Source organism: Nerophis lumbriciformis, linkage group LG04 (assembly GCF_033978685.3).
Source record: "Nerophis lumbriciformis linkage group LG04, RoL_Nlum_v2.1, whole genome shotgun sequence".
Classification (NCBI taxonomy): domain Eukaryota; kingdom Metazoa; phylum Chordata; class Actinopteri; order Syngnathiformes; family Syngnathidae; genus Nerophis; species Nerophis lumbriciformis.
This window is the reverse complement of record NC_084551.2, coordinates 31703683-31729437: the sequence shown is the minus strand read 5'-3', so window position 1 is coordinate 31729437 and position 25755 is coordinate 31703683. Positions and strand designations below refer to the sequence as shown.

At 38.8% G+C, this 25755-nt stretch overlaps 3 protein-coding genes across 5 annotated transcripts; 2 read left to right on the top strand and 1 right to left on the bottom strand.

The window, feature by feature from the left end:
- The first annotated feature begins 1699 nt into the window (after nucleotides 1-1699).
- On the top strand, nucleotides 1700-5611 carry psenen (presenilin enhancer, gamma-secretase subunit). Of its 2 annotated transcripts, none has more exons than XM_061945390.1 (4): nucleotides 1700-1859; nucleotides 2106-2185; nucleotides 2419-2523; nucleotides 5227-5611. In XM_061945390.1, exons 2-4 carry the CDS (start codon nucleotides 2125-2127, stop codon nucleotides 5364-5366), a joined length of 306 nt encoding a protein of 101 aa, XP_061801374.1. In that variant the 5' UTR covers nucleotides 1700-1859; nucleotides 2106-2124; the 3' UTR covers nucleotides 5367-5611. The 2 variants fall into 2 exon arrangements, with proteins under 2 accessions (XP_061801374.1, XP_061801382.1); XM_061945398.1 differs by having other exon boundaries at nucleotides 1720-1803.
- Nucleotides 5612-11092: 5481 nt separating this feature from the next.
- Nucleotides 11093-12153, top strand: hspb6 (heat shock protein, alpha-crystallin-related, b6). Its single transcript, XM_061952532.1, is given in 4 exon segments — nucleotides 11093-11199; nucleotides 11288-11450; nucleotides 11623-11745; nucleotides 11820-12153. Coding segments are annotated over 4 exon segments (552 nt in total). The 3' UTR covers nucleotides 11979-12153.
- A 17-nt stretch (nucleotides 12154-12170) lies between these two features.
- On the bottom strand, nucleotides 12171-25682 carry proser3 (proline and serine rich 3). 2 transcript variants are annotated; one of them, XM_061952511.1, is made up of 13 exons: nucleotides 25335-25682; nucleotides 24432-24543; nucleotides 24121-24362; nucleotides 23889-24040; nucleotides 22138-22235; nucleotides 20565-20650; nucleotides 20350-20483; nucleotides 16760-16962; nucleotides 13985-14628; nucleotides 13719-13902; nucleotides 12768-12921; nucleotides 12468-12549; nucleotides 12171-12321 (listed from the first exon to the last, which is right to left on the bottom strand). In XM_061952511.1, exons 1-13 carry the CDS (start codon nucleotides 25343-25345, stop codon nucleotides 12264-12266), a joined length of 2160 nt encoding a protein of 719 aa, XP_061808495.1. In that variant the 5' UTR covers nucleotides 25346-25682; the 3' UTR covers nucleotides 12171-12263. The 2 variants fall into 2 exon arrangements, with proteins under 2 accessions (XP_061808495.1, XP_061808503.1); XM_061952519.1 differs by lacking the exons at nucleotides 20350-20483; nucleotides 20565-20650 and having other exon boundaries at nucleotides 13985-14101.
- Nucleotides 25683-25755: the final 73 nt, after the last annotated feature.

Genomic DNA, 25755 nt, shown 5'->3' with positions numbered 1-25755 from the left:
CATCCGGACCAAAGGGGAAGCGAACCCAGACTGTTATTGAGGCAAAGTTGAAAAGCCAGCATCTGTGATGGTATGGGGGTGTATTAGTGCCCAAGGCATTAGTAACTTACACATCTGTGAAGGCACCATTAATGCTGAAAGGTACATACAGGTTTTGGAACAACATATGATGCCATCTAAGCGCCATCTTTTTTATGGACGCCCCTGCTTATTTCAGCAAGACAATGCCAAGCCACATTCAGCACGTGTTATAACAGCGTGGCTTCATAAAAAAAGAGTGCGGGTACTTTCCTGGCCCGCCTGCAGTCCAGACCTGTCTCCCATCGAAAATGTGTGGCGCATTATGAAGCGTAAAATACGACAGCGGAGACCCCGGACTGTTGAACGACTGAAGTTCTACATAAAACAAGAATGGGAAAGAATTCCACTTTCAAAGCTTCAACAATTAGTTTCCTCAGTTCCCAATCGTTTATTAAGTGTTGTTAAAAGAAAAGGTGATGTAACACAGTGGTGAACATGCCCTTTCCCAACTACTTTGGCACATGTTGCAGCCATGAAATTCTAAGTTGATTATTATTTGCAAAAAAATAAAAATAAAGTTTAAGAGTTTGAACATCAAATATCTTGTCTTTGTAGTGCATTCAATTGAATATGGGTTGAAGGGGATTTGCAAATCATTGTATTCCGTTTACATAAAAGTGTTAAAAAAATAAGTTGTAGATTTTTTTATTTGTTCAACGCTTAAGTCTATCGATCTACTTCAGATCTATTTGTGTTTTTTTAATTATTATTTTGTAATTAATTTTGTTTGTTTTATGCCTTATTTGTCATAGAAAACCTAGTTATTGGTTTTCATTATTTTTGAGCAATGACATTAAAACAAAAATCCCAATAAACTTCCCAGGGATCCAAAAAGGTCCCATTCATAAAAGTGTTATAAATAAGTTGTAGATTTTTTTATTTTTTTTACTTTCAGCGCTTAAGTGTCTTTAAGTTTTTTTAAATTAATATTTTAAAATACATTTTGTTTGTTGTATGCCCTTTGTGTCATAGAAAACATACTTATTGATTTAGACCACAATATGAAGGTGCCGAGTAGTCTGGGGTTCAATCCCAGGCTCAGGATCTTTCTGTGTGGAGTTTGCATGTTCTCCCCGTGACTGCGTGGGTTCCCTCCGGGTACTCCGGCTTCCTCCCACCTCCAAAAACATGCACCTGGGGATAAGTTGATTGGCAACACCAAATTGGCCCTAGTGTGTGAATGTGAGTGTGAGTGTGAATGTTGTCTGTCTATCTGTGTTGGCCCTGCGATGAGATGGCGACTTGTCCAGGGTGTACCCCGCCTTCCGCCCGATTGTAGCTGAGATAGGCTCCAGGGCCCCCCGCGACCCCGAAGGGAATAAGCGGTAGAAAATGGATGGATGGATGGATGTATTCCGTTTATATTTACATCTAACACAATTTCCCAACTCATATGGAAACGGGGTTTGTAAACAAAGGTTTATAAAATTAAAAAAAAAATAATAATAATCAAGTGGTGACTGTTGAACGATGTAACACGAACACGTAATTAAGTCATTGTAAATAAAAACAGAAAAAAATGTAAATTCCATTTGTATATTCATGCCGCATTTGTGAGTAGCTGTACTATTCTAGGAAACGTGTGACGACTGACAGCCATGACGCTTTCTGTCATACTCCCAAACACTAGATGGCGATATTCTGGTTTAGTCGGTACACGCCTAACCAAAGATGCAAAGAAGTCACACACAAAGACGCGAGAAGTAGGAAGTAACGGAACTGGTTTGTTGCCATTTATTTTCCAAACAACGTTTGCCAGTTCTTGTTATAAATAACCGGTAAATTATACATTATCCATATTACAATATCATAATTACGCTAACCATGGAGTAGCATCGTCTTGAAATGCCAGAAATATGCCAGTATTTGATTAGGTTGTGCTCGAAGTAGTCGGAGGCTAGGCTAGCGAACGAAGATTGTTTGCAAAGCAATAATACTTTCGTCATTTAGTGTTAATGTCATTATATTTTCTCATCAGTTTGTCAGGTTACCTTGTATGTTAAGATTGTTCCTGTCTGTCACAGAACATCCCACATATTCACAATGAACCTGGAGAGACTTCCAAACGAGGAGAAACTTAACCTGTGCAGAAAGTATTACTTAGGTAAGAGCACAGACACACACAAATAATAGATATAAGTACGAAATACATGATGTTAAACAATAATGTTTGGAAACTGAAAGCAATTAGGCAGTAACGTCCACACCACTTTTTCATTAAGTCGAGATATATGTTTAACACTTTAGCTATTTAAACTTAATTTTACTGAAAAGGTTTGTTATTTGCTGGTGCGGGGTACTGTTCAGTAAATTGTGTCAAATTAATTTTTCTCGCAGGTGGATTTGCCTTACTGCCATTCCTGTGGCTGGTCAACGTGGTTTGGTTTTTCAAAGAAGCTTTTTTTAAGCCAGTCTACACCGAACAGCTCCAGATAAAAACATGTGAGTGCAATAACTAATACTAACTTAGTAACGGTACAAACAATAAATTAAACCTCAATGTACTAATAACAGTGTAGTTCAGAGGTCACCAACCTGTAGATTGTGATCCACCAATCGATCTTTGAGATTTTACTGATAGATCCCAAAAATATTGGGAAAAATAGATTCATAATTGCATCACTGCCTTGCTCCTTGGAGAGTGACCAACAGATCTGCAAACAGGCATGCATTTTGTTTTTGAATAAACACGTCTATGCTCTTTGGGTACACATTTTGTTCGATTTGCAACTTTAATATTTGACTTCTGCACCACCATATGCTACACCTGTTCGTCATGCACACTTGTTGCGCGATGTGCATAGCGCCAGTTCGAACAAATCCTTGAGCTGACAGCGATGCGGATTGTTAAGACTGACTGTAAATTCATATTAAGTAATTCCAGCTGCAATAACTCCTTTTCCTTCAATTACCATAATTTTTCGCGACGGGAAGCTGACAAGCTAAATAATTGCTCACAGAGAGGTGTGCAAAGTGTGGCGTAGAGGCTTTTTTGTGCCGGTGACATGTTTTTTGGCCCGTGTAGAAATAAACTTAAACAAAAAAAACTCCAGGAAAATTTAAAAAAATGGAAGAAAAAGGCATAATGATACAATATTGATACTAATAATAACACACATTTTTGTATTTAAATGTGTCTCTTTTTTAAGCCTTTCTATCAAATTAAAAAGAGTATCTAAAATTATCATGACGGGTGGTAGATTATGACATTGTCCATTTCCGATATCAGGTATCTCGTGCTCCAAAAGGTTGGTGACCACTGGTGTAGATGAATGTGTTACATTGTAACTGTTGCGTGGTTGCCGTTCTGCACATTTGTTAGCTATGTTGTCTCTTATGTAGTGGGAAACCATCAAGCCAAAATTATAATATGAAACATGTATTTGTCTTGTGAGTTCACCATCTTAGTTTGTAATGTATGAACAAACTGATTTTTCATACATACATACATAGTATATATATATATATATATATATATATATATATATATATATATATATATGTGTGTGTGTGTAACTATTGTATATGTAACTAAATATATGTATATTAGAGATGCGCGGATAGGCAATTATTTCATCCGCAACCGCATCACAAAAGTCGTCAACCATCCGCATCCACCCGAACTAACATTTAATCAAAACCGCATCCGCCCGCACCCGCCCGTTGTTATATATCTAATATAGACGATGCAAGGCATTAGTGAGGTTATAAAGCTTTTGCCTGTTAAAGAAAGGAGACTGATCCAATGGAGCAGAGACATTCAATGCGTGCCACGCTGTCATGGCCCAGACGCACACCAGTGCGCAATCATCTGGGAGCCGCGCTGAGCGCACCTCCAAGCGCGTGGAGGTGCGATCCCGCGGCGGCTCCACCCGGGCTCGCGCCCGAGGCTTCAGCGCGCACCGCGGCGGCCATACTACTCGTCACGGCCTAGCCCTCGCGGCTCTCGCTGCCGGCGACGGCCGGGTATGGGCCCGACGCTCCAGCGCCATCCATTTTCAGGGCTAGTTGATTCGGCAGGTGGGTTGTTACACATTCCTTAGCGGGTTCCGACTTCCATGGCCACCGTCCTGCTGTCTATATCAACCAACACCTTTTCTGGGGTCTGATGAGCGTCGGCATCGGGCGCCTTAACCCGGCGTTCGGTTCATCCCGCAGCGCCAGTTCTGCTTACCAAAAGTGGCCCACTCGGCTCACCAGGGTGAGCACCACCCCTTTCGTGAGCGCACTGCGCGCGGAGTGACCCCTGTTACGCGCCCCCGGCAACGGGGGTGGCGGGCATGTAAGCTGCGCGGGCGGAGCGCGCGGAGTGACCCCTGTTACGAGCCCCCGGCCACGGGGGTGGCGGGCAGGTAAGCTGCTTACCTGCTGCGCGTGACGCCGGCCGCGGCGAAGGCGGACGAGGCGGGGTGTCGGTGCGGTGGGCGCGGTGGTGACCCTGGACGTGCGTCGGGCCCTTCTCGCGGATCACCTCAGCTACGGCTCCCGGTGGGGCCCTCTCGGGGGAAGGGGCCTCGGTCCCGGACCCCGGCGAGGCGTCCCTTCTCCGCTCCGTAAAAGTGTCCATCTCTTTTTTTTTTCTTCTTCTGTTGTGGCATATGCTGCAGGTGCCTGCTCGTTTTTTGTATGTGGGTAACAACATTTAACTATGTATATATATTTCCGAATTGGTTTAACTGCCACCCGCCTGAATCTATTTAAAATCTTAATTTTTTTTAATTTCAACCGCCCGACCCGACCCGCGGATAAAATCTAATTTTTTTTTATTTCAACCGCCCGACCCTCGGATAATCCGCGGACTCCGCGGTTGTATCCGCAAACCGCGCATCTCTAATATATATATATATATATGTGTGTGTAACTATTGTATATGTAGCTAAATATATATATATATATATATATATATAAATGTGTGTGTGTGTGTGTAACTATTGTATATGTAACTATATATATATATATATATATATATATATATGTATATGTGTTACATATACTATTGTATATGTAACTAAATTATATATATATATATATATATATATATATATATATATATATATGTATATATATATACTATGTGTGTGTGTGTGTATCTATTATATATGTAACTAAAAATATGTGTAACTATTGTGTTTGCTTTCCGTGTAGATGTGAAACGCTCTGGAGTGGGATTGCTGTTGTGGGTGGCAGTACTCACCACTTGGATCACTATTTACCAGCATTACAGAGCCGAGTGGGGCGAAATGGGAGATTACATCTCCTTTAATATTCCACTGGGCAGTCCTTGAGCCCCTTTATTTGACTATAATACTTATTTTTCTCAAGATGAATAGTGTGTTCAATCAATAATTCCTACTGGGTGTATGTGTAAAAAATAGTTGGTTAAAGTTATATGATTTAGTTTGTTCAAGACCAATTGTTCACGCAAGATATCTTAACTTTTGGCAAAAGTGTATTTAGGTTCATGTTTGAAAGTAGTCCGGTTCTACCTTTTGTTATGGATGACTGTTAATAAAACACTTGTTATTTCAAATTCCAATGTGTTTTTTTCCCCTCCCCAAATTAAAACAATGACATATACAGTATGTCAACATGTTCTGCAGCAGTATTATGTTGTTTGAGTTCTGTGTCATTATCTTTTCATGGCTCAACAGTGATTTACGGTATGCACATGCACATATTCTGCAGTGCAGCAGTGGTCCCCTCAAGTCTGGGGAATTACTGGCGCCTGTTGTGAAACCCAATACCTTAATCCCCTTCTCCCCTTCATATGCCCCCTCAAACCCCACTGTCCTATCATCCTGTATGAGTCATAACATAATCAGTGCCAAATTTAGTCGGTCCAGTCAAAGCTTAGGTGACAGCTTCCACATTACTTAAAAGGGGAGCATGTGTCTGCCGCTCATGTGACCGCTGACTTCACACTATTGTGCATAGAAAGATTCAGAAAGAAGGACGTATTCTTCATTAAAAACAGAGGACAGTTCCTAGATAAAGTTTTCTAAGCATGGACAATAGTTCACCAACATTTATATAAGTACATTGGGATGTTATATGCATTTCTAGCTTGGTCTGTATAGTCTATGAATACAGCTTGAATCAGGCGTGTGCAAAACTTTTTCCACTCTGAAAAATCTAAAGAAGCGGGGGCCATTTTGATATATTTTAAGTACAGAGTCAGTATTATACATATAAGAAAAGAAAAGCCTGGATGTCATCAAAAAACATGCTCTAATGAGGACATGGTGGTAGGTAGGTTAAGGTGAGCAAACCTAGTACTCTTTTTCTTCAGCTCATGTCGTAAACTTACCCTGAGCTCTTTATAAATAAAAATGGCGATGATCATTTGGGAGTTCTTCATTGTTTCGGAAGACATATTGCATGGTAATTTCACTAAATGTTAGGCAAACATTACACCAGGAAAGAATAAAAATCATGCTTCAACACATCAACTACCAGCCACGTGAATGGCCAGCATCACAATGACAGTGTTTTGAAAGCCTATGTAGCCTATGCTAAAGAAGTTGCCACTCATAAAAAAAAAAAATAGACAAGTTAATTGGCTGTTGGTGTCATTCTTGAGAAGCATAAAGTTATATAGCTGATCCTGGAGGTACCCAAAACAAAGCGCAAGCTCAGAGGGGACAGAGCTTTCTCTGTTGCGGGTCCCAAACTCTGGAACGATCTCCCTCTCCATGTGAGACAGGCCCCTTCTTTGGCTATTTTCAAGACCCTTCTTAAAACCCATTTTTATTCACTGGCTTTTAACCCAGCATGAGACTTTGAACTGTTTTTAGCTTTTAACTTTTTGAACTGTTTTTAACTTTTAAACTGTTTTTATCTAACAAACTGTTCTTAGGGTAATTTATATTTGCTTTTTAATTGTGTATTTTTATTTCTGTTTTAAATGTTATTTTTTAGTCTGTCCTTTGCCTCTATTTCTTTGTGGTGTACAGCCCTTTGTTTTTCAACTGTGCTTGTTTTTAAAGGGCTTTATAAATAAAGTTGGTATGGTATGGTATATATTCATATCGGCTTGAAAAACAACAACATTCTGCATCACTAGTTTTTAGAGTCAACATATAAACTTTTTCCCATTACTTTGACCTATTTGCTCTTTTATTCCACTTTGTTTTTAGAATGTATGGCAGACCGTTAAAAGATTTGCCCCCGGGCCGCACTTTTGGCATGACTGGCCTCAATTAAGGACCAGATCCGGCCCGCCAGTGTCCAAAATTCGGCCCACCAGCGTCCAAAATCCGGCCCGCGTGAAGTCCCAAGTCAAATTTTTTTTATTTTTAATCTGCTTTCGAATCTATCTTCTACGCTTGTTACTCTCAGTGTCTCCTAGCCGCTCAGGCAATTCATATTGTCTAAAAATGAATTTTTCCATCGATAACGTGACATCAAGTGCGCACTCTTTCAGTCAATTAGTGCGCAAGGAATATATATATATATATATATATATATATATATATATATATATATATATTGTGATCAAAGTTGAGGGGAGAAACAACACGAGTATTTATCTCTACATGTGTCCTGCTTATTAGTGGGAAGGTTATCTGATTGCCAAAAAGAAAAGTGTCATGATAACCCTAGAACAGAAAATAGTGACATAATCGACTGTTCAGTCCGATATGAGATGTACAATATAATATAAATTGCCTTCACGTTATTTTCAACCAAGCAGATGCTAACAAAACATGGTTAGTATCAATTTTTCAAATATTACTTTGTCTTATTATACAGTTAACTTCTCTTTTTACTTGTACTTGTAGATTGCGTTGTCTTTTTGAGGTTCTGAAATAAATGGAATACATATATATACACACATATATATATATACATATACACATATATATATATACATATACATATGTATAGGGCTCGGGATCTTTCTGTGTGGAGTTTGCATGTTCTCCCCGTGACTGCGTGGGTTCCCTCCGGGTACTCCGGCTTCCTCCCACTTCCAAAGACATGCACCTGGGGATAAGTTGATTGGCAACACTAAATTGGCCCTAGTGTGTGGATGTGAGTGTGAATGTTGTCTGTCTATCTGTGTTGGCCCTGCGATGAGGTGGCGACTTGTCCAGGGTGTACCCCGCCTTCCGCCCGATTGTAGCTGAGATAGGCTCCAGCGCCCCCCGCGACCCCAAAGGGAATAAGCGGTAGAAAATGGATGGATGGATATAAATATATACATATACATATACACATATATATGTATACATATACATATGTATATATATATATATATATATATACATATACACATATATATATATATATACATATACATATGTATATATATACATATACATATGTATATATATATATATATATATATACATACATATATATATATATATATATATATATATATATATATATATATATATATATATATATATATATATATATATATATATATATATATATATATATATATATATAGCAGCTCTGTAGCTATCAATTATTTTAATGATCCAGTAATATTAGTTTGTTCGATTAACTAAAGCACATTTCAGCCTCAATGCGTATTTTAGGGAAAATACTTAAATTAACAAAAAGGTTTCTGCTTGCCATCATTGAACTTACACTATTAATGTATGCAATGACAAAAAAATGAACTGATGTTTACTGCAACACAGATCACGGTATCCACACACTGCCACTCCTATGTCAAATTATCAATCAAAGTTTATTTGTATAGCCCTTAATCACAAGTGTCTCAAAAGGCTGCACAAGCCACAACGACATCCTCGGCTCAGATCCTACATCAGGGCAAGAAAAAACTCAACCCAATGGGCGTAATGAGAAACCTTGGAGGGGACACCACCAACCCACCTGGGTGACCAGTGCAATGGATGCAGAGTGGATACGGTTAATAATGACAAATGATGAATTGTTTCAATCAGAATCAGATTTGTTGGCCAAGTATGTTTAACACACAAGGAATTTTACTTGGTAGACTGTGCTTTTTTTGTTCATTTAGATTAATCACACTTTTGAATTTCCATTAATCATGAATTACACACATATATATATATATATATACATATATATATATACATATATATATATACATATATGTATATATTAATTAGGTTATTACGCACTCGCATTAATTAAATAATTTTTAAAAAGACCCCAATATTTGGACACAAATAACATTTTATTGTCAGATTGTCATCCAGGAACATTTTTGAAATATTTTACTTGCAAGCTTCCGTCAGTCCCAGGGCAGCTGTGGCTACAAATGTAGCTTACCACCACCGAAGTGTGAATGTGAGCGCGTTGAGTATCTACTTGATAGAAAAGCGCTATATAATTTTAATCCATTATTATTATTATTACTACATGTATTTGCTCAAAATTTGATAACTGTTGTATCTAGTTTAGTCAGGATGTATTTTGGAGAACAATTTGCCAGTGAGCATTGTTGGAATAATTGTTTGTAAGTTATCACAAAAGAAACATTATATTGCATTATGTTCCTGATGAGAAGATGAAGGCTGTCTTTCGAGGCCTAACAAGAGGAAGAAGGCTCATAAAACTCCACTGTGATTTCAACACGGACAGATGGCAGGATCTGCTCAACTCCCAGAGGAACTCTCTTTGAAGTGTTAAACGAACTCTCTTTGAAGTATTTCACAAACTCTCTTCCAACTATTTGGTAACTGAAGTCAACGCTATTTACGACCCGCTGCCCTCTTGAAGTCCCTGTGGTCAGGAGACGGGAGGGGTTATCCATTGTCCTCCAACACCTGCCCCAGCTGGATCCAGGAAGAGCCCAAGCCCGAGAAATCCTCTTCTTGGACTTCAAAGCGACCGAAAACAATGACTCTTTTACACACTTACCATTCCTGCTGTGACATATGTTGGTGCGTGAACATGGAACATCTGAATTAAAAGAGGAGACGAAAACCTTCTTCGTCAGAGCGTGGTGCAGGACTGTGCAGAGAGTGCAGTGGCCATGTCTCTCCTCAATATTGAGTCCAAATTGAATTCTGTCTCTGTTTGATTCCTTGCCTATTGTCTTGTTTAATAGATGTCCTGTGTTTGAACGTGACAAGCATAATAGTCAGAGTCTCCCTATAATCACGTATGGATTGACCTGATCACTGACCTTACAACATCTATTGTTAAAGGTAAAAAAAACGTGCTAACAAAATAAATTGTGATTAATCTTTGTATATACATGATTAATGTGATATTTTTTTTGTGATTGTTCACAAGTTAACTTATTGTTGACAGTTGTAATATAAATATGTAAAGATAATTTTATAAGATGTAAAAATAGATTCGCTCAGGAACTCAATCAGTAAATATACATTATACATCGGAGTAAAGGGATAAACATTTGTATGTGTAACTGCAATACAGATTGAGATGTAAAACCACTAGCACTTAACAATTACCGTAACGTGTTCTCAAACCAAACCCCGTCATAATATTTTAATACAACCCTTTGTCTATCCCACCTGTTATGTGACACCAATCACTGGTCCAAACCTTTCTTCTCGTATGTACATCTACTCACCATGAACCTATTCTAAGCTATAATAACAAAGGAGACTTTGTGCTAATAACAAAGGAATGTTTTGACTTGGTACACTGACTTAATTGAGGACGCAAAAGGGTGGTGGCCCACGTGCACTGACATGTGTTTGACACGCCCCTGCTGTCTGTCCCTGTCTGTCTGGCTTTATTGGCCAAGAGGGGTCAGACTCATCACTATGTCTTTTGAACTTATTTTTGGCTATGGCTACTTGAAAAGGTTTGGACTGATGGCTTAATCATTGAGGTTTTGTTCATAATAACAGCACAATTATCCCTGACACAACAGTTTGGAAACAGATGATGATGTTAACATTCATTCAGCAGTGAGCCTGTGACAGCTGCTTCAGTCCCCAAAACAAACTGTCCCGCTGCAAGAACAGCCTCCCAAGGGTACGCATGATGAGAACATAACAGAAGCAAGGTGCCCCTATGAATTCCCCCCATTATGCAACTCCAGTATAAAGCCAAGCTATGCTCAGCAGCCTGAAGTCACACAGCCACTCTCATTCGCCACAAGGAACTTGATACTCTGACAGCGTGCTTCGGAGAGAGGTAGGCTGTGGCCACTGAATGACTTGCACTCTGCCTTTGTGCTGCCACAACTGCCTTTAAAGTTCTCATCCATTTTCCCTCCTGTCAGATTTAAAATGGATTTCATCCTGCCACACACTCTCCCGGTTGGTGGTATCCAATGGGAGAAACTTTTACCCCCTCTTTTTCCTCGTCTGAATGGGACACACGGACAATACAACTGGACGCCGAAACTCTTAATCCCAGAGAATGATAGTACCAGCGCGGCCGAGGTAAATCTGTTTGTTTACTAATTGGGTTCAACATGGTTGGAGTTTGTGGGCTTTAAATATGATCATTGGATTCACGCTGAAGCTTGTCGTGTCAATGTTAATATTTGATATTTCTTATTTCATATTTTATTACTTTTTTAAAGTATTTAACAATGACGTCAAATGTTGGCAGGCAACATGTGACGATAGTGGATTCACAGTACAAGTAGACGTCAAACACTTTGACCCCGAAGATCTGCTGGTCAAAGTGACAGGAGATTTTATCGAAGTACAAGGAAAGCATGAAGAAAAAAAGGTGGGTCTATTGCTGCATTTCAAGTTATGTTATCCTCGCTCTTAATAATGTATTCCCTTTTTATGTTCTTTTAGAAGGACGGTCCCGGGTTGACAACACGGCAGTTTAATCGTCGCTATCGAATTCCAAAGGGAGTGGACACCATGGCTTTGGAATCAGCCATTTCTCCAGATGGTGTCCTTATCATATCTGCACCCTTGCTGGACACAGACATGTCCACATCCCTGACCTAATCCTAGTACTACTCAGCAAGCTGTCCTCACAAATCACACAGTAGTTATGTTCTAATGCGGTCTTTGAGGTTTGTAAATATTGTTCTACAATTACCCATCATTCTTTCATAAAGTTTCATGAAAAATGCACAATTTGTAAATATCCAGTCGACAATTAAAATTTTGTGTACCTTTGTATCATGTGGTTGTGAATAATGCACCTATGCATACGTCAAAATGTTTTAATATACATGTATTTCTGCGATAAATACAATATTTCCTTGCAAAAGTAAAGATGAAAAAGCATCATGTTGGAGAAGCTTCTTGTGTAATCAGAAATTTGTACACCATAGAGTTCACTTCACTGAAAAAAGAAATAATAAATGCAACATTATTGCTCATACATTGAAGGTTTTATGACTAAGAAAACTAGATTACTTTGAAAAATGTCAACATTTTAAAAGCTTGAGAAGAAAATGTCTCACTGAGCTTTTTTGTTCCTAATTTTACCTGATCTGCTCCTTCACCCATTTTCTCTGTGTGCGAAGGACTTGTAGTAAAGGATCATCTGCAAACTCTATCTCATCCGAATCTGAGAAGAAATAACTCAATATCAATTCAGAAAGAGAGAGTCAAATAGTATAGCCTGCTCTAAAAAGGATGGTTATCTGTTTTTCTAATTAAATCTATTACTGAGGCACTAAACTGTTTTAGAATGCAAGCGGATTACAGCGGCCCATGTGTCAGAAGATATGGTTCAGAATTAAGAGTGGGTTAAATGTTGAGTGTTGTGTTGGCCCCCCAGCTCACCTTCAGCCTCTTGGAGCAGCTGGGACATGACCTCCAAAGAGTTGTGTGTGTCGCAAGGTGGATGTGAGGATTGAGAAGGTGTTGGGAGTAATGGGACAGCTGCAACTTTTGCAGGAGACGACTCCGTCGGTGGGAATAAGACCTCTGAAACAACCTGCCATGATACAATTAAAACAGTCTAATGTTTAATATCTACATTAGGATGAATATTAGTAGTAAGATGAGCAATCACACATACTTATGACTTTGATCTTTAATATATTCTTTATGAGCGGTATTCTCTTGTAGAGTTAGGGTTATGGTTAGTCTGTCACTGCGTGCCTTCATCCAAGATGCACCCTTTGGGTGGAGCGATCCTTAAATGTGGGCGTTGCAGGTCGAGTCTGGCCTTCCGCGTATTTAAAGCATTGATGATATCAAACTGATCACCCTTCCAGTATAGTAGAGGAGAGTACAATCTACAATTGTAATTTGTTGTGCTTATGCATAACCTTTTTTAAGTTAAATCTGAAAGTTGATTTGGATAAAATTTTACCTTCTTTCAGTTTATCTATTTACATTATATTTAATGCGTGGGGCGGCATAGCTCGGTTGATAGAGTGGCCGTCCCAGCAACTTGAGGGTTGCAGGTTCAATTCCTGCTTCCGCCATCCTAGTCGCTGCCGTTGTGTCCTTAGGCAAGAAACGTTACCCACCTGCTCCCAGTACCACCCACACTGGTTTAAATGTAACTTAGATATCGGGTTTCACTATGTAAAGCGCTTTGAGTCACTAGAGAAAAGCGCTATATAAATACAATTCACTTCACAAATAATTAGATTTTTATGAGATTATTTTTGAAGACCTGGCCCTGTGCAAGTGTTCGATTTCGTGATAAGGTTAACACAGTGACATATGGAGAAATATTTGTGTAGGTGGTATGCAAAACATTCCCGTTGTGCAAATGCTCACCTGTTCTAAAGATTGCTGAACTGGAGAAAACGGTCGTGTATGGTTGTCCTCTTTTTTGCGAATCTCCTGCAGTTGCTGCTTATGCTGTTCTATCCGTGACTTGTTCTTTTGTGGAGGTTTCTGATGCGCAGAACTCCTGCTTGTGATGTTGGGACTGTCAGTATTTTCACTACGTTCATTGCGCCTGCAGGTACAATTACGTTAAGCATTCAGTTTACGTTGAAAATGGTCATGTATGTCATTGTGTACATGTGTCTGTATTTTACCTTGCCGACTTTTTCTGCTTTCGGATAGCCCCATCTGTCTGACTTTCTCTCAATTGTTTTTTCTGGGCCTTGTCCTTTGGTGCCACTTTAGTCTCAATACAACCTCCTTCTCTGGGCCTAGAATGACAACCTCCTTTTATACATTTATAAGAAGTGACACCCTCTAAAGGTCGAGCAGGAGAACTTTTATCTAGAGGGCTTAAAGGAAAGCCACCTTTGACAGAACAAGAATGACTTCCTACTTCCACAGGTATAAAAATATGGCCTACATTTGTGGGTCTACAAGTCCAACCCACTTCTGTAGTTATAGAAGAAGCAGGAGGTGGTGATGCAACGTGTCTATGAGCAAGCTCCTCCATGTAAGTATCTTTAAAGTTTCCAGACACTTGTGTTTCTTTGCTTGAGGTTTCTTTTTGTTTGTGTGAACTTCCTTGCAAATTGCTACTGGGAGACAATGAGGGACAGGGAAAAAGATCACAGAGTTGATGCATATGTGCAGGAACACGTGCAAGAGACGCTGGACGGGGGACTGAAGAATCAGACACAGAAAATGCAGCCGAGGGTTGATGTCCATGGGTTTCTTTGGTTTCCGGCTGGGGAACAGCTCTTTGTGTGGGCTCAGTGCACTGAACAATTTGCTGTTGCTATAAATGATACAAAGTAAAGAAAGTGGTAAATGTGACATTTTTTACTTTCATACCCCTTAATGAAAATTAATTAACCATGAAAACACTTTACAAAAATCACATGTACAAAAGTATTTACAGCACTTGCTCAATACTTTGTTCATGCACCTTTGACAGTCTTTTTGAATACGATGCCACAAGCTTGGCAGACCTGTCTTTAGGTATTTTCGCCTATTCCTCTCTGCAGCACCTCTCACGCTCTATCAGGTTGGATGGGAAGTGTTGGTTTTCATCCAAGATGTTTCTGTACATTGCTGCATTCATCTAACCATCTATCCTGATTATTCTCCCAGTTGCTGCTGCCAAAAAAACATCCCCACAGCACCAAGCCACCACCATGCTTCTCTCTCGGGATGGTACTGGCCTGGTGATGAGCGGTGCCTGGTTTCCTCAAAACATGACACCTGGCATTCACGCCAAATAGTTCAACAGGGTCTCTGCAGGTATCAAAAAGTCACATTTAAGACTTTTTAAGACCATCCATCCATTTTCTACCGCTTGTCCCTCTCTGGATTTTGGGGGTGGCTGGAGCTTATCCCACCTTGATTATAATGAAAACACTATTTCATATCTATTACGGACAAAAAAGTACAAAGACAAAGGAAAATCAGAAGGCCAGAATGAATTATAAGTATATGAATTCATTCACTGCTCTTTCACATTGGAAAACAAAATGGTTAAACTAACTATATTACTCCAGAAACCGCTATAGTAATTTAATTGGAAACAATTATAGCAAATATCATAACAGCATCTCTATGAATATAAAATAGATTTGCCATAGAACTGTTTTCTTGCAAAAGGTGCAGTGTGCGTCATATCAAGTTTTTTCATGTAACAACAACCAGAACGTCAGCAATGGTAGAGGAAAGCACATCAATATATTGTTTGCTAAATGGTTAACTTTTGCAGTATATTTGCGCCTTTCAGAATTAATAATTCAAATACGTAAATAAAATGTATGTACAATGCACACTCTGTACACTTAATTAGAATGTTGTCTTTGAAAAAAATAAACATATGACCTATGATGTGCCGCTACCTGCACCATGAACCTGACTGATCTACTGCTGCGCCTGCTAATGCTGGTGAAATGCGACGTCACGTTTTGTGGTTACATTATAGCGTCCTCAAAAATCGAAACATTTTAAAGCAAGACTGAAGTTTATGCATGTTTTAAATAAAAGTAACGTTAATAGATTTTTAAGACTTTTTAAAATCGTATTTAAATTTTTCTTATGAGATTTTAGGAGAATTTTATACATTTTAAGGCCTTAAATTCAAATTGTTGGATTTAAGACTTTTTAAGACCCCGCTTATACCCTGTTCAATGCTTGTCAGACTAGAGAATTTAGTTTCTCATGGTCTGTAATTCTTTCAAGTGCATTTTGGAAAACAGGCCTGATTGGTGGACTGCTGCTCAGATGGTTATTCTTCTGGAAGGTTCTCCTCTCTCCACAGAGGAATGCTGTAGCTCTGAGAGAGTGACCATGGGGTTCTTTGTCACCTCCCTGACTCAATTAATATGAATACAGCAATATACAGAGTCATCCTGGATGACAAAGAAGAATAGGCAAAGAAGAATGGGCAAAACTGCCTAAAGATAGGATTACCAACTTAGCTGGTGGCATGGTATTAGAAAATACTTGAAGCTGTGATTGCTGCCAAAGGTGCATCAACCAAGTATTGAGCAAAGGCTGGGAATACTTATGTACATGATACTTTTTTAGTTTTTTCATTTTAATACATTTTCAAAATTAAAAGAAACACTTTTCACATTATCACTATAGGGTATAGTGTGTAGAGTTTTGAGGACAACAATTTATTAATTTCATTTTGGAATAAGGCTGTAACATAACAAAATGTGAAAAAAATGAAGCCCTGTGAAAACATTTCTGAATGAACTGTATAAGCTAATTTCAATTGATCATGAAGTAAGTAAACATTGACTCGGCAAAGGGATTTGATTTATTGTTGTTTGTAATTCATGTATATTGTAATTGTGTCTTGAGTTGGAAAACATTTGGAACACCCTGCTTTAAATTGTGCAGTTGTATCTAATGTTCAGTAAAGAAAGAATGACCCCTACCTTGTAAGGCTGCTTGTTTCCTGAGGAAACGGGTAGAGTGGAGTGAAAAGAGGACAGAAGAAGTCCGGAAGGTTGCTGAGACTGACACAGCTTGCTGGCCTGTTCCATCTTTCTGCGAAGACGCCACTGGAAAAGAATGTCCTCTTCCAGGCGTGTAGGAGGTGCAATTGATGTAGTGGCAGTGAATCTTTGGAGGGGTATTGCTGCAAAGACCAAAATATACAAATGACACAGACATACATTTTACATTGTAATGCATAAATAGGATAATTTGTATACTTAGCCCTACGGGTCAAAACACAAATATTATAATTATAGCCAGAGCGTTTTGTTTTTTTTTAACCTAAAACACAGGCGTTAATTGGAAGCAGGCAATGCTTGAAGAGAGGCTGTTATTTAATTTTTAAACTGTATTAATGCTGTGTAGTGCATGAGAATGTGGAAAGGACAGTAAAGTGGTGCCTCAACATAAAGAGTGTTTTAAGATAAGAGCTATCTCTAATTGTTATGCTTTAAGTTGCAAACAAACATTTTAGTTACAAGCATCCCCGCCATTAATTGGCGAAGCGAATGTCAGTGAACCCCGTAAGATCCGACCAAAACATTTCGTTTTACTCACTAAATAGTTGGGAGATTTGATGATTTGATTTGGCCCAGACACTGGGAAACACCGGAGGTGTGACTCTCTCCGCTGGTTCACATACAAATACATTCTCATTACTTTTACATCCTTAATTTAGTCAAGTTTGATGTCTTCTTGGCACTGCACCAGAGCCGAGGCCCTCGCAAACTGTTGGTTAGCCTTTTTTTGATGTGGAAAAAGTCAAGATCTTTGTTTAGTTCACTTTACTCTAAGACTGTATTTCTTTTATAATTACCTTTCATTAACCTGAAAATAAGCATGTATAAAAGTGTTAAAACACATCCGTGTGAAGTTACTGACACCTATTGACCAGTCAGTATACACTACTACATGTTCTCATCTGTTTATTTCTCTTAAAAAACCCACAATAAATGTTCTATTGTTTTTACAGTGGAACCTTGAATTACAAACTCCTCTATATGCAAACTTTTCAATTTACAAACGTTTGGATCAAGCCAAATGTGTCTCTGTGTGCGAACCATGTCTCTGTGGACCAACGCTTCATTCAGGCACATTCAGGCATGAAAGAAGGGCGAAACGTTGTTGGGCAGGCAGAGCCTTCTACTTTACTTGTGCAGGAAAAGTCATGTCTCAACACTCCAGCATGTGTGCCTTTTCTTTCTTTTTCGGCTTTTGACAAGTTTTTTCCATTTTGCTAACTCAATAATACTCCTAAAAACTCAACAGGTCAGCGTAGAAAGAAGAAGGGGGCCGCTGTGGAGTTTTAAAAAAGACTATTTGCGAGGAGTACATTCTTGGCGCTTACAAGCATGACCACAGCACAGCACAGTAAGTAACCACATCAAGTTTCAATTGTAATGAAGCTGGTCTTTTCTGGGAAAAGATGCCAAAACAGAATGATATCAGGGGAAGACACTATCTTTTCTCTCTTCACAGAGCGGCCCCTCACTCTTCCAGATCACAAACACGCAGACACGTACGGCTCTCCTCTGCCCCTTGCCCCACCCTGTTCCTGTTTCCCTCCTGTCTGCTCTTTTCTCTTTAGTTCTATGCCGTTGTTAATGTGTGTGCATTAGACTTTTTTTAATATTTATTTTTGTAGCAATATGGTTGCTAAAGATAAGGTTTTGTGTGATTTTGTTTGTGAGAGGGCACCATTATGACTTCTGTGTGTGTGCGCGTGTTGGCAGAGCAGAGCATACAGCCAATTGTTGTTGTTTTGACTTTATTATTACCGGTACATAGACAGTTGATCCATCAGTCCCTTGTTATGTTTGTTTGATATACAGCAAGGTGTTCAAAGAGTACAAACCTTCACTAAAATGCGGACTTTTGTCGAGGCTGGAACACATTATCCATATTTACATTGTTTCTTATGGGCAACTCTGCTTCAATATACAAACGTTTCTATTTACAAACCATGTTTAAGAACCAAATACATTTGTGAATCAAGGTTCCACTGTATTCATCCATCACTTTTCAACCGCTTGTCACTCAGAGTCGCGGGGGTGCTGGAGCCTATCCCAGCTGCACTCGGGCGGAAGGCAGGGTACACAATGAACAAGTCGCCACCTCATCACAGGGCCAACACAGATAGACAGACAACATTCACACTCACATTCCCACACTGGAGACAGTTTGTTACTTTCAGAAAAAAAACACAAGATAAATTCAACTGACTGTTGACGAAAAAAAATCTAAGGAATTTGATTTAACAATGAAAATTCTTAGTCGGAGACAGCCCTACTCGCTAGCAATAACTTATAGCTAAAGATGGACATAACTTTTGTTTTTTCACGCATGGAAAGGAGGAAAGTGTGTGTGAAGAACAGTGCTCAGAAGAAGAAGTGTATGATGGTCATTGAATTAAAGAAAAAAAAAATCAAACGACAGACCGCGCAGCAGCCTTGGCAAAGCAGTTGAAGCATTGTACTGCTAGACTGCACCATATATAAGCAGAATGAGTCGATAACGCCAGCTAAATATGCTAAAATAATTTTTAAATAGCAACATTTATCCATGAAAATATAGAGAAGCTTCTGGTAGTGTTTTGACAGAAAAGCAACTTCAAGGCGATAAAGTCCACTCTCCAAGGTAAATGCTCTATATTACTTCATTCGTTAGGAGTGAATTCTAATTTATTGTTGATCATACGATGCTTCTTATCTAAAAGGTTGTTTTTTCTTTTTAAATGCATGCTACATGTTGAAATAGAGATGTTTTGGGGGGCCAAGCGTCAATTAAATTGATTTCAATTCATTTCAATGAACAATGTTGATTTGAGATACACGTGTTTTGAGTGAAGAACTCCGTAGTGGAACCACTTAAGCGCATAAGTTCAGCTACTACTGTATAGTTTTCTTTAACCACATGATCAAGTGTATTGCACAACATAGCAGCAACAAAACCAACAATAATAGTGGTGATTAGTTAATTGTAAACAGTACAGCAAGTGTATCACATGAGTTTCACACCAACAGCTAAATAGTTTTTTAAAGTGCGTGCAAAGGTAGATAAAGCTGCTGCAGCCTGATTACTCATGATACTTTAAATGCAGCCATCTGCCATCTTGTGAACTTAATAATAACAACATCAGGAGGTTGTCGACAGCCACAGCTAAGATTGCCAATGTTTGTAGACCTGAGGCTAATTCAAGACCTTGCCAATTACTTGCATACAGTGCATCCAAACTTTGAGTGCAATATAATGTTTCCCCTTCCAGGAGGCGCTGAGAAACAGAAGTGCCTAAGTCAATGGGAGAATACGTGGGAACACCCACATTTAGGCTTGCTCCACCCAAAGTGTATAGACTTAAGTCAAGGGGCAGAATTCTGCGCAGCCAGAATTCACGTAGTTGCACACTTTTTTTCACTTAAGCCAACAACTATCTGGATAGTGGCGTATCTCGGCATTCACAGAATACAAGTTCACACAAGGAAGCTCTAAAAAAAAGACAACAAAACTACTGCTACAACTCATGTCTTACCAGCTGTAGATGTTATTTTGGTGTTATTCAAAGGTCTGTACACTGGCTCAGCTATTTTGACTGGATAAGAGGGCTCATGTCTTCCCAATCCATCTGAACTGGCAGGCATCAATCCCTCACTGAGAACATTTTCACTGTAAAAAACAAAACAAAACACTAGCTAAAATTCAACTAAAGGTAATAATTATGACACTGTTAAGAATTTATCTGCAAACCCTCTCTGCAGAAGTCTCCTGGTCTTTTCTTGAAAGTGAAGTAGCTCTGCATCCTCAAATTCACTCTGACAACTGTCAGATAAAACCTGAGGATAAAAAAATGCACTGAATACAAAGTGAGACATTTCTCTTAAAGGCCTACTGAAACCCACTACTACCGACCACGCAGTCTGATAGTTTATATATCAATGATGAAATCTTAACATTGCAACACATGCCAATACGGCCGGGTTAGCTTACTAAACTGTAATTTAAAATTTCGCGCAAAGTATCCTGCTGAAAACGTCTCGGTATGATGACGCTTGCGCGTGACGTCACGGATTGTAGAGGACATTTTGGGACAGCATGGTGGCCAGCTATTAAGTCGTCTGTTTTCGTCGCAAAATTCCACAGTATTCTGGACATCTGTGTTGGTGAATCTTTTGCAATTTGTTCAATGAACAATGGAGACAGCAAAGAAGAAAGCTGTAGGTGGGAAGCCGTGTATTACGGCAGGTGTTGTGCCGGATAACGCACCCCCGCCGTAGAATGCACCCCCTGACTGTTGTGCCGGATAACACAGCCGGTTTCATTGTTTACATTCCCGGAAGATGACAGTCAAGCTTTACCATTGGCCTGTGGAGAACTGGGACAACAGAGACTCTTCCCAGGAGAACTTTGAGTTGGATGCGCAGACGCGGTACCGTGAGTATGCAGCTGCGGCTTCCAAACATTTGATCGATTGCCCGTACGTGCGTGCCGCTATGTGCATGTCACGTACGTAACTTTGGGGACTTTGGGGAAATATATGTGCTGTATTAACTTTGGGGAGGTGAACAGTACTTTGGGCTGTGGGATTGAGTGTGTTATGCAGGTGTTTGAGTTGTATTGGCGGGTTATATGGACGAGAGGGGGGAGGTGTTTGTTATGCGGGATTAATTTGTGGCATATTAAATATAAGCCTGGTTGTGTTGTGGCTAATAGTCTTGTGTTTATTTACTGTTTTAGTCATTCCCAGCTGAATATCAGGTCCCACCCGCCTCTCACAGCATCTTCCCTATCTGAATCGTTCCTCCTGCCCTCTAGTCCTTCACTCTCACTTTCCTCATCCACAAATCTTTCATCCTCGCTCAAATTAATGGTGAAATCGTCGCTTTCTCGGTCCGAATCGCTCTCGCTGCTGGTGGCCATGATTGTAAACAATGTGCGGATGTGAGGAGCTCCACAACCTGTGACGTCACACGCATATCGTCTGCTACTTCCGGTACAGGCAAGGCTTTTTTATCAGCGACCAAAAGTTGCGAACTTTATCGTCGATGTTCTCTATTAAATCCTTTCAGCAAAAATATGGCAATATCGCGAAATGATCAAGTATGACACATAGAATGGACCTGCTATCCCCGTTTAAATAAGAAAATCGCATTTCAGTAGGCCTTTAAGTTGTGTTTGCTCTAAAAAAAAGTCACCCAGATATTCCATTCCAAAGGGGAGGCAAATAAATCAGCATTTTTTTCAAACATATTACCCCCGAAAAACATGGATTTTATGGCATGTCAAGGAAGGCTTGATTGTGGATAATTCCCAGCAAACTTACATATGCGTCCATATTGTAGTCTCCTCTACATGTTGAAGAATTGAAGTCTTCATCAGACTGACGTGTTACTGAACTGAAGAGCTCTCGTCTGTGGTCATCTGCATAATATGCAAAAAATTGTATTACAAAGTGTGGCATATTTTTTACATTTCATGAAAATAATAATAAAATCACTGCTCTAAATCTCTCTCAACAGTTACTGCAATATTCTCACCAAAAGTGACGGTACACTACTTGCAATATGTTGGAAAATAAACAAAAAGTTACGGTCGACTTTAAACTTTCAAAACATGCACGAATGAGCACAAGATTGTCTGTAACTTGTAGACGACAGAGTAAACATTGAACAATAAGGCATAATTATGATAAGACAACCTTTGGTGTTTGTTTACCAATGCAGGCATGTGTGTGCATTGGTCACATGTGTAAATATGCCAGCAGATGAAGCACACTGTTTCTTATGATATGTAGTAAATACACTCAGCCTAAATTCACACTTTAGGAATGAAGAATATATTGAAAATGACTTGAATAGGCATATCACAGTATCTCACAAAAGTGAGTATATCCTTCAACCATTTTTACAATAGTCCATATTTTCAATGGAGACCAATAGAGATTAAGCGTGTATATTTTTAGAGTACTCAGTGTACAGCTGGTATGAAAAATGTAATTTATTTAGTAACATAGTCTTCAGCATTAAGGATCTTTAACCGTGAACATTTGTTTTCTCTTCTCATGTTAAGGCTGAGATATATTTTTAAGGGGTGTGCTCAAAATATCGATTCAAAACCAAATCACAGTTCTTATTTATTCTGATTCTAAGTTCATTCATAATATTAAAAAACTTTTTTTTTTTTAAGAATCCATTTTTCTAAATGTTTTTAGGCCACCCCGCTGCAAGCATACATCACACGTAAGCAACTAAGATAAGTTTTGTAACCTGTAACCTGTTTTGAAAATGTTTTATTATAGTTACCGGTACTGTACCAAACAATACATTGCGAGAATCAGTTTGAATCGGGAATCATGTTGTATCGAATCGTCAACCAAATAATCGGATTGAATTGTTAAGAACACCCAATGATTTCCACCTCTTATCATTTTTAAACTCTTCTTTGCAGTAATACATACACATGTATTTTGTTGCGGTTGAATAAAGCCTTATTTTGCCAGTTTTTGTGTGCCATGTTGATCAGATGCTTTTCTCAGTATTTTTGTTTATATTTGTTCATTAATTACATTTTCTTCCACACATTTCCCTATTATAATTATAGAGGAACAATTCTAACAATTTATTGCAACTTTCCCATTCTCACACAATTTCATTGCACCTAACATCTAAAAAAATCTGTACTTTCCATTGCAATGTTTGGGAAGAACTGTGCCTGCGAGATCTCGGCGAGACTAGTAAATTGCTGTCAATGTTCAAAAACATTTAATTGTAAGACACAATAAATGCATGTTTTGTTAGCTTTGTTGAAACCATGTGCTTTTGGGGATAATGGTTACAAAAAACACTGATTACAAATGTCATTAAATCACAAAGGGATGTAATAATGAAAAAATAAGCCTTACAACACTGCAACTTTTTGAAAATGCTGTCATGAAAAAAACAGCAAAATCCTGGAAAGACTGTTTAGACCACAAAGATTCTTTAGACCATTCTCTTCCTTGTTTGAAAATGACACTTATTTAAAACAATCGATTAATTCTGAATAACGGTTATAATGTCTATGTCTGGAACATACCTATGTGTGGGGTTTTAGTTAGTGCGGAGCTGGGCGGTAAAGATGAGGAAGACAGCCGCCAAAAAGGCGTCGTATCTCCTTCAATGACAGATGACATCTGCTGGCGCTCCTCTCGACTCATCGGCTGTCCATATCGAAAGCGGTCAATGTATCTGTGAGGACAATGCCTATTAAAATCACTATTATACTGTATATTTAAATATCCTCCAGCACATATTTGTGTGAATCGTACGTATCCACTCGTGAATGCTGTTGCTGTCCTAGACAAGAGGAAACTGTAGCTTGTTGAGCCCTTGAAGACAGCATCAATATTATATCTGTATCAGATAAGGTTGAAGAAGAATCTTTGTCCATGGAGATTCCAGATTGAGCAAGAGAAGGCTGTCGTTTTTCGGCGGTCCATTGATCCCCATGTTCCTCAGGCCTGTGAACTTTTGGATTGTCTTTCTGGTTGGAGAGTACAGGAATCAAACTCTGCAAAGAGGGAAAATAGTGTGGGTGCAAAAACATATTTCCAGAAATACATATTGACACTTGATTTACAGCTTTGTTCCTTTTGTCCGGTAAGGCTTTATGACGAGGTTGGCCGAAGGGTGCGTTCCCTGTTGGAGGTGATGCTGGTTGCGGGGTTTTCAACCTTGTCATCACAGAGTTCCTAGAATGACACAATCATTGATTGTTGAGTTTGAGTTTATTTCGAACATGCATGCATACAACATGATACAAAACAATTTCCAGTTTCTCTATTCAACATGTTCGAAAAGGAGTAGGAAGAAGCAGAGCTTATTTAATCCTACTCCTTTCCCTTTACATAGCAGTTGCTAAAACTTTTGTTCACTTCCTGTTCTCAATTTATTCACAATATACTCCATAAGTAATAACAATAAAAATAAATAAATAATAATTGGTGAGGTAAGTTATATTTCATATGGTGAGATGAGTAACATTATCTTGAAAATGAATGAATGGATGAAATAAATTCAGAATGTTTATCATGGTTCTTCTTCTTTGTACTTTGTAAACACCTTAAGTTTGAATAGTTTCTTGAAGTGGATCATTAGTACATTGTTTAATTGGTTTGCTTAATACATTCCATCATTTAATTTCACATACTGATATACTGAAGGTCTTAAGTGTTGTATGTGTGTAAAATTGTTTTAAATAACATTTTTCTCTAAGATTATATTTCTCCTCTTTTGTTGAGAAGAATTGTTGTGTATTCTTGGGTAACAGATTTTAGTTTGCTTTGTGTATAATTTTAGCTGTTTGCAAATTCACTATGTCGTGGAATTTCAGTATTTTTGATTCAATAAATAAATGGTTTGTATGTTCTCTATATCCAACATTATGTATTATTCTAACTGATCTTTTTAGTAACACCGTTAATGAATGATTGTCACTGTGAGCTGTGGACAAAAACAATCACGTTTTTTCAATGTATCTTACCTGGATTTCATGTCAGATTATGTTGTCACTACTCATCACAGGTGGTCAAAAAAATTCCCAGCAGAAAACGTTTAAAAGAAATAAATGTGATTTTAAGATACCATCCTTTTGAATCCCAGCGAGTTTTAGTGACATTTACTTGGTTACAGTACACTTGTCTTTACGGTAACTTTAGCCACGTTATCCACTTGCGCCTCAAGACCACAAACTGCACGTTAACTCACATATTACTCCCCGGTGTAGCTCTTAAAACATACATGTTTCCTTCAAGTCTTCAACTTTAATAATTCTGAGCTTTTAACTACCTTGTTTGTCGTCAACAACGTTCTCGACAAAAAAAACTACCGGTCGTTATCGAGCAAAGACGAATAACCAATAGAAACCGGCCTTGTAATGATAGACGTGGCAGTTGTCCAATCAC